This window comes from Ylistrum balloti, unplaced genomic scaffold, assembly GCF_031769215.1.
Source record: "Ylistrum balloti isolate Yb309-2 unplaced genomic scaffold, AGI_CSIRO_Ybal_v1 Utg370280, whole genome shotgun sequence".
In the NCBI taxonomy this organism is placed as follows: Eukaryota; Metazoa; Mollusca; class Bivalvia; order Pectinida; family Pectinidae; genus Ylistrum; species Ylistrum balloti.
The window spans coordinates 657,592-671,683 of record NW_026782215.1 but is presented as its reverse complement, the minus strand read 5'-3'; the positions used below and the strand labels follow the sequence as shown (position 1 = coordinate 671,683).

Here is a 14,092-nt window from a genome sequence, read left to right as displayed (position 1 = left end):
CGTGCTAGAATACAGCTGTTTTCCGTTACAAAACGAATACAGCAAAAATATATGTGGCAGATACATTCTGACAATGACATCGTCGTTACAGGATAAATATATATATATATATATATCCAATTTAGATATAAGAACTGGACTTCCTTTTGCTTTGATGTGTATGTAACGTTTTTATTTAGATAATTACGGTACATGTCTACGGCAATACTAAGGGTAGAGTTCATAATCAAGTATTTACATTGATACGGGTTTACTGAACTGATAAGTCAACATGGCCGACAACTTACACTTCGTCGAATACATAATATTCGGTGTAACATTGCTTGTTTCCATATCGATAGGAATATATTTTGCTAAATCAGGAGGAAAACAGAGAACCTTGGAGGAATATTTGTTGGGAAATAGAAAGATATCGTTCTGTCCTGTAGCCATTTCTCTTATGGTGACGTTCCAATCTGGAATTAGTCTTCTAGGTTTACCAGTGGAAATATACCAGTATGGTACACAGATATATTTAGGAATAATAGGCCTCGTTACCGGATATGCACTGGTAGCCATGTTCTTTGTTCCAGTGTTTCATCCATTACAGCTGACAAGTGTGTATGAAGTAAGTATTGGTGTACGTTAAAGTCATGTGTTTTTGTATGATTGTTGAAACCAAACTGTTAAAACATGTTAATGTCTGACTGCAATTTCTGCGGTTAATTGTGGTAATATCATCAGGATTCAAGACGTGTGGATGGATGTCCTCCTCGTAAATTTTCGGAATTGAACACTGGTATGTCCAGTTTCTAGTATCTGTGCAACAATTTTATAATTTCAAATGTTTTCAGTTTAACAATATGTATTGCTTAATGAAAAGTTGTTTCACGTGAAGCTGATTCGTGTCTCAGCATAACCCAGTCGACACTTGTTTTCAAGTTATTCACAGCAATATGACTTCTCATGGTCTAGCTGTCAGGTGTCTATTCGCTAATTATGCTACTACATCAGCGGCGGTTAGATTCAAATGGCTAAATTTTCTTATATAAGCTAATGTTCCTAGACCTATCTATAAGGTGTCGAGATGATTTTCGAGGTTTTCTGTGTTATTTTATTAGCGCAATTTGTAAGGTTGAAGTAAAATCGTGAAAATTAATTTAACGACTTTGAAAAACGTATACCGTTCCTATTTTTTCTGAAATATTATTAAATTTACGTCAAGCTCAAGGTGTCAACATAAAAAATACTTTTAAAAACTAACAGTACAATGTAACTAAATAAAAACTCCAAGGGCTCATGAAAACGTCAAATGCATTTTTCATATCATAATGTAAATAAATCAGTCTTTAGCACGTATTGAAAAATAAAGAACAGCGTATGGAATTGTTTTTTTGCAATTTTTCAAACAGACATATATCATAACATATGTCATGCCGGGCATATTTGGGCACAACAATTATAGATCATGTTTTATCACGATTATTCAGGAATGTTTACATGGGTACATCATGAAAGTCCAAAGAATTTGTCCTTGTCAGTCACATATTTTGTGTTATATACATAAATTATTTAATTTCAAAGTCTTTGTTGAAGTTTAATCTCAGAACTGTTTACAACCTAATGCGTATCGTGTTTCCTGTTTCAGTATCTCGAAATGCGTTTCCAGTCACGTGCAGTAAGGGTCACTGGAAGTGTGCTAGGCATCCTTTTTACGGTAAACGATTAGTCTCAATACAAAAAAACACAGTAACGGACTGTTTTGAACTGTTACGAGTCGGTGAAAACCTATTATGAAAATATCTCCAAGAGAGAGGCTTTGAAATTGCAGTCGGTCTCATGTCCAAACATAATATGATAATTCCATCTTGATGATTATTGGATTATGTCATTACAAAGTATGATATATTGATAAATATTCTGGTTTATAACAGTAATCGTTTAATCCTTTATAAAACAGGCATTCTCATTGGCTGATTTTTTTATGTTATCATCCGATTACATCAAAATGTCAACATTAGTTTGTAATAATGTAAGAAACTATCTAAGAGAAAAACTGTCACAAATCTCATAATTAATATTTATATTACAATGATCATCTTTAACTTTTTTATTCCGTTGATCCATGACACATACAAAAAGAAGTATAATCTTTGCAAAAAAGAGTTTCTCGGTTCATTACTTCTCAATAACATGGTAAATAATCAAAGTCAGTCATTTACTTGACTAACAAATCTTAATTGTTAATACGTGTAGTATACTGTACTGAATTTTTTTTTCATTTATTTATTTGTATGTTTATTTATTTATTTATTTATTTTGTCACGTAAATCATTGTAAACACTTGGGAACATTTACATCCATCAGGTGATGTATATGGCCGTCACTCTCTTCATACCATCACTGGCTTTAGAAGCAGGTAGTTCCGTTATCTAATTAGTTTTCAAATTATTTATTCGCATAAATTAACTACTGAAAAAATTGATTTTGAAATAAATGTGCAATAAAATGTTCGCGGTACTCATGAATCTACACATATGTGAACGGCACATTACAATGCGGTATAGTTCATCTTTATGATTTTCCAGTGACTAACCTTTCTGTATGGATCTCCATGCCTCTAGTAGCAGCCGTTACAGTCCTCTATACCATGCTGGTAAGTGGTAAAGTTTAAAAATTATTTCAAAAATTTAAAAATCAATATTATTCAAACAATTACCCTCCACTGCACTCCGTTTCAAAATGACCTGTCGATGTTTAATTATCCCAAACGAATATTACCAATATCTCTTAGGATGTAAATAAACCCTATCGGAAAATAATTGTTCAAGGCAATGTATGTTTTTTCCTCTCATTAACAATTTCGTTTTTGTGACTCAGTTGCCACGAGTGATTTTGTATGGGGTATTTTCACGAACGTGTGCAGCTGTATTGAATTCATGTTTTGAATGGATCAAAATATCAGCGGCGTTTAAAAATCGCGCTGATGCACAAGGTAATACAATGTCTACCTAGACACATACAGTTCCTTCCTATAGATAGGTTATCTCCCCCTATTTTCCTACCTTGGCCGCCAGCTGGCGCTAGCGGGCATAAACATACATATTGTTAATGAGATCAGAGATGTATGTCTCTGATGATATGAAATTAAATAGAAAAAAATCAGTATATAAATTAATTGTGTTCAGGGTGGAATGAAAGCCGTGGTGTGGACCGATGTATTCCAGTTCCTTGTCATGATCACCGGTATCATGATACTTTTGATAAAGGTAAATCATTTGTGATTTTTTAAAATCTCACTTAGTGAAAGAGAAACATTTGATGAAAATGATATCTTTATTTGGTAGAAGCGAAATCATTATGTTAAAGACAACACATGTATAACTGAATCAGTGTGTTTTTTCCGGATATATATTAAATTTTGTGTTGTATTTTATGCATCTATCACATACCTGATAGAAAGTTCAAATATCACTGAAAGTTGTATATTCATATATATATATATATATATATATATATATATATATATATATATACTGTTCATATATGTGTATATCTATGTACGCGGTGTGTGATTTGTAATGCATATAGGTATATCATTACTGAAATATCAGTATGTTGTCAATTACCTACTGTGTCTCTCTTTTGATTGACTTGTTTTTGTTTTCAATCGAGACTGAAGAGCAGGTAACTATCAGATATTGATGATGCCTTGCCTTAAATAACAAGATGTTATTGACTATGTCCATCGTATATACCGTTAACTCGGTCTTTCCTGCAACAAAGCCAACAGGAACATTTTTCACCAAACAATATTAAAAGTGTGATGATTTCAATTTCCCTGTTGTGAATATTTCATTTCCTGGTAGCAACATTCCTGCATTCCAAATTATTGTGTTTACATGTCGTAGATGATTCGATTTTGAAAATATTGTCCCCCATTACACGATTTTCGTGCAAGATGTCGGCAAACGAAAGACAAATTTACAACACACAGTTTCGATCGACGCATTTTGATGATCATATTTTTAAAGTTAAACGGTCGTCATACAGATATCTTTGGGAAATAGGAAGTTGGATGTATTTAAGGAAGCAGAAAACGCTTACCCATCCGTAACACATGGGCGCATTTGCCTTTTTGTTCATTTTTTGCGCTGGTTTTATAGAATTTGAGTATGAAATGAGAGCCAGACACGTTGGAGTTTCCATAGTTGTTTTTTTTTAATTGCAGGGTGTCGCGGGATCTGGAGGACTCGGCCAGGTTTGGCAAACGTGCTCTGAACAAGGAAGAATTCGGTTCTTTAAGTAAGAATGTCCGGTAACAATAATCATCTGGAAAGATCCTTGAAGCCAAAAATATCTAACAACTATGCGTCAGTTTAAAAACAAAAAGAGATTAGAAATATATTTTTCTGTATATTTTCCATATTCACGGGCGGGTTCGCTTAATAAATATTATATCTTTTCTGTATTTAAACCTGATTATTAATGCATTTTTGATGTAAAGAAAATATAAGAAAACCCTCATAAAGTCTTATAATAAGTATCAGTTAAAGTAATAAGTTTTAAGCTGGTTGAGCATCTTTCGCTAAATGAGAAGCCTTCTCTGGTAACAAATAGACGAAAATCAGTGAGCATTATACAATGTATATTATCTAAATATTGGTCGGTAGTACATATACTCTTAATGTCATCAGAGACTCGATGATCTGTTATGTGGGTCAATAACAAGTGTGCTCTTTTACCTATTAATGTATTGTTTAATCGTTTTACCTGTACAACCTTGATAGCTGATAATGATAGTTGACTGTTAAAGTGATTTCAGCTCGCCTGAACATAATAAGAATAATGTTGTATATGTATGAATATGCATGACAAATGAACTGATAACTTTTATTTGCATGATAAACCTTTAGCAAGAGGTCTTTAACAAAATCATAATGCAATCCCTAGCTGTAAGGCCTCCGTAGGTTCTAAGTGTCGGTTGAATATTGACAAATTAGATTTTTAGATTGTCTCATTCAAATCATTCTAGATCATTCTTAACTTGGATATAAAATTAAATATGCTACCGATTTGTTTTATCAAACCTTTGGATCCACACTCTTTTTCTGAAATTTCAATCCAATAGAGGCAGCTGAAAGCCACATAACTTAACAACAACTCTACTATACTATATGCAGAGTACCCTCCATTTATTATTCTTAGGTATACTATTGGTAAAATGTATTGTAATCCGGTCCCTTCCACATTTTGTGACGTAGTCGATTTTTAGGTTACAACAACTAATTTAATTTTTCACAGCTTTGACCCTGATCCGACAGCCAGACAGACATTTTGGGCGGTTACTTTAGGAACTGTGACGTCATGGATAGGAAATGGTATTAGCCAATCGGGAGTACAGAGAATAAGTTCAACGCCCTCTATAAGAGAGGCTCGGAAGTAAGTAGAGATTTAAGAATATTAATTATTATATAATCGGCCTTTTATCCAGTGAATTGGCTCATTTTTTGAGTTATGTTGAGAAAAAAGTATCATAAAACTAATTTTCATTCCATGACATTTAATTATATTTGTCTTGAGTTTAACTTTCCACTCGCCAAGACAAAAATGTAAACGTCTAAGTTACTTTTAATCAAATCACTTATGAAATGAGAACTCTTCTAAGATCCTAAATATATTTTAAAAAGATATCAATTATTTGTGGCCCAAATGTAAGCCTTAAAGCAATGGATGTCTGTATTTCTCCCAAAAAATGTTTCCTATAGTTACTTATGCAACAGTGAAAACTTCAAAAACGAAAATGTTTACCAGTTTTTTTTTATTCTAAAACCACTGAACCTGATTTGACCAAATTTGTTCACTGACATAACTCTTTATTGTATTTTAAACTCACAGAAACATTATTGCTTGAAAATAAAATCTCAACAGACATTGATCGCATTGAGGTGCTGGGATTATACCGTCTAGTCAAGAATGTAAATGGTCCTGATGAAATATCTTGAAATATTGGGATAAGAATAGCACACGACATGAAATTGCTCGATATCGTTTACTAAAGAAATCCAATTGTCTGGGCTGTCATTCACACATTTGTCCCCGATTTAATCAGTTGCCAGCTGATCTAAATATAGAAATCATTAATCGATCGAGTAAATGATTTAAATATCTGAAGCGCGTGCCCAAAATAACGCAGCTGACTTGAAATTGACAACCAGTTAATAAAATTGATGAAATCAACATTTTGTAATGATCAATTGTGTAAAGCAAAGGTTTCATATGCAATATTAATGAAACAAATAAACTTAGTGCTTGTGGATATTTACGGATATTGCTAATTTACATCGCTTCCATTTGCCTACAATGGCCTAAATCTCTAGAATATTTGAATTTTAAATAAAAATGAGTTTTAGAATTCTGATATAAGACTAAGTTTCACAAGGAGGGGAGATAAACTAGTAGAAATGCAGTATTTCTTGACAAAATTAGAGATTTGTAACCAGTCTTTCATTTACCCATAACAAAGCATGGCCAATGATATTTTCTATTCAACAATTCGAAAACTTGTTTTATATATACCAAATCAGCTTTATTACATACGACTAGCTTTAAGCATAATTAAATGGTGAAAAGGAACGCTTACAGTCGTTCAGTTGTTTGTTGAAAGGTTTCTGTATTATTGGTTTTGAGCTCCTTCGGTTCCGGGATTTATGGTTCGTACTGAGACGATTTTAGTTTAGAAGGGTGCCGATATCATGGAGCGCCTTGGGCTGTCATAGTTGCATTTTTTAGCAACACTCTTTACCAAATTGATCTTTAACAGGTCTCACGCATGATGTTATTGATGTAACCACCAGACAATACAAGAATATCACGGCTCACAATATAATATGACCTCGGTATTTACTAAATGAGACAACGGTCCTATCCCAATATGACACAAACATTATGTGAATGCATTTCGCTGCTCACTATTGGGTGAACCACCAATATATGGTTCAATATGTAAGATCTATATCAACATATCAACAAAAAAAAAGAAAACCACGAAATAAACAAACATTTATAAATTATTATTAGCAAAATATGAAGTCTTGAAATATCCTTAGATGTTTATCAGCAAAACATATCACGTTATTGATGCGACTCGGCGATCCTATGTTCTGATATCATATCAAATATATGAGATCGTAAGCCAAAATGTGAGTCTGGTGTTATCACTGTAGTAAGCCGATATTTTCTGTTTCACCAAAGAGCGGTCCTTACCAATCTACCAGCCGCTGTCATCCTGGAAACCCTTATGGCTTTACTTGGAATGGTCCTATTCGCCTTCTACCACAACAAAGCATGTGATCCTACACGTGCAGGCTTAATTCAAAGTTCTAACCAGGTACACACTTGAAAATATTCCAAAGTTAAATTTCTACTCTATGACACGAATGGTGTTGATGTTGAAATACAAATTCAAAAATGTATTACTTTTTCGCGTTAATTTCTATTCTTCAGTTATTTTTGATATAACTGAAAATGTGAGAGATCGTGCCTCCTGAACTAAAACATAGTTTTGCGATAAATATGTTTAACATATTTCATTATTCAGCTTGTGCCATATTTTGTGGTGGAACAAATGTCCTTCGTTCCGGGGTTTGTTGGTATTTTCATGGCATGCCTGTTCAGTGCTACTTTGAGGTTTGTACAAATCGCAACATTACGCCACGTGGTTCATCCAGCTGTCATTTTGTTGACCTAGACATTAGGGGACTTGTATACAAACTTTCAAAATATATCCCCCGCCTCCCTATGTAACGAGTGTTGATATTGATACGTGTTGAAATAGTCTTGATTCAATCATAATAAAGACAGATAATCAAGATACACAATAGTGTATCGATTTAAGTAAAACCTGTACCTATAAAAGGTGTTTTTTTTTTAATTTTTAAAACAGTTAAATCAACTGTTTTAGTAAGTGCAATGTTCTCCAAACATTTTGTAAGCGAAACAAAAAGCCGCGAAAAGTTGTAACGTCAGTTATGCTTAATGGTTTGACATTTTATCTACACTAAGTATGACAACTTTTAAACGGAATGGCAATTGTGGAACACTATTATATAATATTTTTTTAAAGAATCGGACATCAAAACATTGCCATGTTTTCAGTTCATTTGGACATCGGTTTCTACTTCTATCTAAATAACCACCCGAATAAACATATACAAAAGTTCATCAGCTTGTCGTGGGACATGCTGTCACAGTTCAATATATTATTATGAAATGGTATTGAATATACTTTTACAGCACGCTATCTTCTGGTTTGAGTGCTGTGTCCGCACTAATATGGGAAGACATCGTGGACCCGACCCTGTCTCCGACCAGTAGAATGAGGGGTACTTTCGTTTCCAAAGTGACAGGTACATTTGCACATAGCAAATTACGATATTTTTCTAATTCATAGTTCATAAATCAACTTTTAATTCAATGCTTAAAGACAATGTCTGGAAATGTTGGGATAAGTGATCGCACTTGTTTATGTTCTCAGTTCTATAACTTACAAAATACAACTTGATTGTGTTACAATGACTTTCTAAATTCCTCACGTGATTGCGGTTATGACGTAACTTCAATACCACCAATAGGAAGAATTGATTTGACTATCTGCTTAATATCTAACACTATAAATTTATCGTTTTAATAACTATGTTTTTAAGCAAAAATCTATCAGTTATACATACACAAAACACAACTATTATTTAACTATGGCATGGGTTGTCAGGAAACTCATTTAAATAAAAAATCTATTGTTGCAGTTGTGTGTACAGGAATAGTAACAGTAGGTCTAGCCTTTCTAGCCATGAATCTGAAAGGTACAATCACACAGGTAAGTTCTTATATAAGCACTTACTGATTAATTAGTAACGAAAGGAAAATTAGAAACGAAATTTGACTTCCAGAAAACAATAATTATTCAAGATATGAAATAATATAAAGTATCTGGAGTCTTGATTTAAGATGTAGACAACATAATGATACATATATGTAGATCAGACTGGTACCTAACAAGTCTTGAAGGCCAGAACAGTTTTATTGTTTCAATCGTTTTGTTATTACCTCCCTTGTTTTGTGACCTTTAAGTAACGTAAATATTCAGTATGATTATTCTTGGTAAGTCTTGGTAAATTTTGTCTACATAATTAATGAATAAACACGAGAAAATAATTATACAAGTTACACTTATATCAGTATATCTTATAGAACTCTTTTGAAATGAAGATATTATATATCCCTGTCTGTTTTTGTGTAGATCACCATTGGTACTTTGTCCGCTACTTCCGGCCCATTAGTCGGTGTTTTTCTCCTCGGTGTGATTCTGCCATGGGCCAATGCAAAGGCAAGAACGTTTACTTCCAAAACTTAAACTTCTTTTCTGAAAAGTTTGTTTCCATGTACTACTTTTATTTTGAAGCATTTTTCACACCAGCTTCATGTGATCTTTTCAGAGTGCTATTATCGGCGGACTCCTCTCATTTTGTTTGTGTGTCACCATGACTATTGGATCCAATTTCGCGCCAACGCCGTCCCATAATTCATTGTTACCGGAAGTCCCAATAACCGGATGTTACCTAAATATGTCCGGTTTCTACTCTCTTTCTAACTTTACCAACAAAGATGACAATAACTTTACTGAGGGATATCAAACCACATCTAGTTACAATATGTCTTCGACAGATATGGACACACCACAACATGATATACCAGGGTAAACTAATTAGAAAAAAATAATGGCAAAACTGAATAATTTTCCTCGATGAAAAAATGGTCAGATACGTACGTGACCAATCTAGATATTATAAGATGCGAAGTATGTTAATGTTGATCTACGTCTACGGCAGTGTATTAGACTCGCATAGGAATATGTTTTTCCTTGATGCGAAAATAATTTATCTTGTGTCCGCCTCTTAAATATCTGTCAATGAATAAGTAAAAAAAGTGTATGGCGGACGCCAGATATTTAAAAATGGCGAAAAACGTATCCCTATGTTAGACTTATTGAATACCCTAATCAAATGGCATCAATATCTTCAATTTCTGTCGACACACAATTAAGTGGTGGCTTCCAGATAAAACATTTTCGCGTTCAGGAAAAACTTATTCCTATATGACTATCAGGCACTTCCGTAATGAACACCTCATTCCCAATCTTCAAGACAAACCTGCCTGTACCACTCAGCACTTCACAAACTACTTTGTATGTTCTTTTTTTCAGAATGTGGCTTTTTCGTGTATCTTTTTTATGGTATCACTTGATTGGAGTATTATCAACGCTGATAATAGGGTTACTGACAACGATAGTTACAGGTAAATCTGCACACGGTAACGATAGTGTTGTCAACTGTAATATGGTGTTCGATAGGTTAACTAATTCCTTTCCCAACTACAAATAGTATTTACGCCTTAAATTATACTTAATCCAATACAAAGTTTACCACTAGGTAGCTCTTACTACATTTAGTAATAGTTACACGTTAAACATACCAAATCAAATATAGTAGTTACCAAGTACGACTGAAATAGTTCCTGTAGCTATTGCAAGTGCGAGTTATCTTTCTTGGAGTGTTAATTGAGAGAGGATTTTGATATGAAAATTAAACAGAAGAGTGAAACTTATATAGGTAGGTAAGAAATATTCCACTGAAGAGGTGACAATATTTTGTGAAGTCGAGGCTTCAAGAGGATTGTAAGCACACCCATACTTGCCTGTGAAAGAGAAATTTACAATCTTAATCAGAACTAGTTACTTACGGGAATGAAAGCAATCACAAAGTCGTACAGTCAAACCTGTATATAAAGACCGCTCATGGGGAAATCAAAAAACGGTCTTTATAGACAGGTGGTCTTTATATGAAGGTTTTAATGAACATCCAAAATTCTTGAATCAAAGGGAGATAATCAATTTGCACCAATCCTTTGTGAAGATAAAAGCAGTATTCCTGTTTCATTGTAAACTTATAATTACAAGCTGTTCTTAATTTTTATAAAAAAAAAATCATTATTTAAAGTTTTGATTATTTTATTGTCAAAGAATTACATATTTATATCAGCACTAAATAAAAATACAATGTAAGAGAAGAATTACTATCAAACCATACAAAACAGGTCACATCATTTTCTTTGTGTTGATAATCATAGTAATTACACTTTTCTCAAGAAAAAATCATTTAACTGAAGCAAAGTGTTAATGAGGTCCATTTAAAAATATGCAATTTGTGTGCTGATTACACAACATCATACAATAAGTCCTAAGTCCTGGTCTCTGTGCATGTCTTTTCCTGCTTGACGAATAAAGAAGCTGTTACATTTTTGTCTGTTTTGAATGTGAAGCAGTTTTGCTGATCAACTGATGTTCAATGTCCATCACACAGTTCAAAATCTGCACATTACCACTGGCGAGGGCATATTTACAAAGTCCATCTAAATGTTCATGCGCATCACATTTTGTCACAACAGGTGTATCAATGTCTTCATTGGCGTTGTCATCATCATCATCATTGTCATCTTTGTCATCATCAACATCTTGAATGAAATGTTGCAGTAGTGACTTTGCATTGGTATTTCAGTCGACAGTTTCGTCGTTACAAGTAGCCACATGTTGGTCAATATCTTTCAGTTGTTCAAAATCAACACCAAAAATGTCCTTGGACAACTTGAAGACTTCCAGTGGGATGTTGTCATCTTCTTCATCTTCTTCATCATCATCATCATCATCATCATCATCATCATCATCATCATCATCACTGCTACTAGCTGAGTCATTGTCTCTGTTGTCAAATCCACATGCATTGAAGCAAGCTGATAATCTTTATCAATTTCTCCCAGAGCAAAAAAAAAACCAAATCTAACCATTTAGTCCCTTTAAGGCACTGATATCTAATTCCTGGTATTTGTTCAATTTTCTATTTTCCATGTGGTTTCTTTCGCATGTTTTCCTCTAATACATTACAGGGACGACTTTTCAAACTATGGTATGGGCTCTCATTATTGAAATTATAATAAATTCATTCACAGTATTATATTTTTTCCAAAATTAAATGAACATTTTTAATTGATAAAATATTTCGTAGTTTTTGCGATTTCGGCATAGTTATCGAGGTAACCATTACAAACAATTTTTTTTCCGAATTCCTCATGTCATGTCTTTGCCAATATGTACTTCATTACGCATTCACTGGAAAGATAAAACTTTTCTCTTAAGGCAATGTGTGTGTAATAAGATCTGCTGTCCTTAGAATATAACTAAAACATATCTATAATTTCAAGGAATTTGTGCCAAGTCCTTTTGTAATTTATCGTTTACTTTATCATACGATAACACACACGTGTACTTTTTTCGAAAATGCATCTTCATCTGGATATCAAACATGTCGAAAGGAATGCACAGATGAATATTTCATGAACGATAAAAGATAAAGTGCATTAACACAATTTTCTCACGATAGAACTAACTACCATAGTCACTTGTTCTCTTGTTTTCTACAGGGGGATTCTCCGATATCCCGGCCGAGCCTCGTTTCGTTCTCCCTTGTATACGTAAGATGACGTGTTTTACGCAAGACTATCACACTCACTCCAGTATATTTCTCAGAAGTTACCAGGGGTCGCCAGTGATGTCAGGTCTAGGGAGATCTTCCATTCGTTCCAGTTTCCGTGATACAAAGACCGGGACGCTTTGATAGCAAATTTACACAATTTCAGTAAGTCTTGAAACTGTTTTTGTATATCAGACAATTCCCAACAGGCTACAACTGGGGAAAACTGTTACAAAATTATGTAACGTGTGGATATTAATAATAAAACATGATTGAAGGTCCTGAAGTTTGATCTACCTTGTGTGAAGGCTAGTTCACAAATCTGTACATTTTCCTATATAAGATTTGTTATGCCTTCTCTTAATATAAATTTCAGAGTGACATATTATCTACTTAACAACAATAATGATGTAATGTTTACTAAAAATAGATAAATAAATAAATAATCATAGATAAAAGGTCGATGTAGCTCAGTCGGTAGCCAGATTCAAGCTTTGCAGGGGATACCCGAGGTGGACTGTGTTCTTCAGAAAACAAATACATTGTATGACATTGACCGTCTTGTGCTGTGGTGGTTGTGTCCTTGTAAAAGACATCTTTAAACTTTATCTGACGATGTGCTTCCCTCTTGTTGTTCAGTGAGGTAGTCACCAGCTTACAGGATATTTATACACAAACAAATCGATAAAAAGGATAGAAGGGGAGGAGAGTAAAGACCATGAGGTACTAGACACAAAAAATACAAGAAATTTATTTTACGTCGAATGTATGGAAACGGTAAACACGAACTCGAAAAGACAACAAAGGACCACAGGCATGCAAACATAACAAGACTTTATATAAATTAATTGTACATCAATCGTTAATGCGTTATCCAAATTGGCTTTGACCAGGAACCAATGAGAGAGGAGAGCATAGTGGAATGTTGACGTCTTTCAACATGAATTGTTATAAACAGCGAATAAGAGTTATTTCCCTTGTTCCATATGACATGTATTGCATAAGTAAAACGACAGAGTATAAGGTTAAAATGACGTTTGTAGTCGAAAATAAGCTAATTTCATATTGACCAGGTTAGTAGGTATCGTTCTGTCATAATGGCCAATGACCGAGGCTCAATATGACAGACCGAGGTCTAGTAACCAGGCCAATATAACAGATTGGTGCCCAATAACCAGGCCAACATAACAGACTGGGGCCCAATAACCTGTCCAATATGACAGACTGAGGCCCAATAACCAGACCAATATGACAGACCGAGGCCCAATTACCAGGCCAATATGACAGACTGTGGCCCAATAACTAGGTTAATATAACAGACCGAAGCCCGATAACCTTGCCAATTTGACAAACCGAGGCCCAATTACCAGGCCAATATGACAGATTGAGGCGCAATTACCAGGCCAATATGACAGACCGAGGCCCAATAACCAGACCAATATGACAGACCGAAACCCAATTACCAGGCCAACTTGACAGATCGGGGCCCAATAACCAGTCCAATATAACAGACTGGGGCCTAATAATCAGGC

The 14,092-nt window shown here is 34.2% G+C and overlaps 1 protein-coding gene across 1 annotated transcript; it reads left to right on the top strand.

Annotated features, from left to right (window-relative positions):
- The first annotated feature begins 271 nt into the window (after positions 1-271).
- LOC132552812 (sodium-dependent multivitamin transporter-like) lies at positions 272-13,629 on the top strand. The gene is made up of 16 exons (XM_060217006.1): positions 272-607; positions 1,628-1,696; positions 2,347-2,398; positions 2,568-2,635; positions 3,168-3,248; positions 4,211-4,284; positions 5,284-5,421; positions 7,234-7,369; positions 7,580-7,668; positions 8,275-8,387; positions 8,784-8,854; positions 9,278-9,364; positions 9,474-9,733; positions 10,241-10,332; positions 12,511-12,566; positions 13,501-13,629. The coding sequence occupies exons 1-16, from the start codon at positions 272-274 to the stop codon at positions 13,627-13,629; spliced, it is 1,851 nt and encodes a 616-aa protein (XP_060072989.1).
- Positions 13,630-14,092: the final 463 nt, after the last annotated feature.

Coding starts and splice junctions, on each gene's coding strand:
- LOC132552812 (XM_060217006.1), top strand. CDS start 272: ATGGCCGACAACTTACACTTCGTCGAATACATAATATTCGGTGTAACA. Junction 1,697..2,346: donor TGCTAGGCATCCTTTTTACG/GTAAACGATTAG, acceptor TACATCCATCAG/GTGATGTATATGGCCGTCAC. Junction 5,422..7,233: donor TCTATAAGAGAGGCTCGGAA/GTAAGTAGAGAT, acceptor GTTTCACCAAAG/AGCGGTCCTTACCAATCTAC.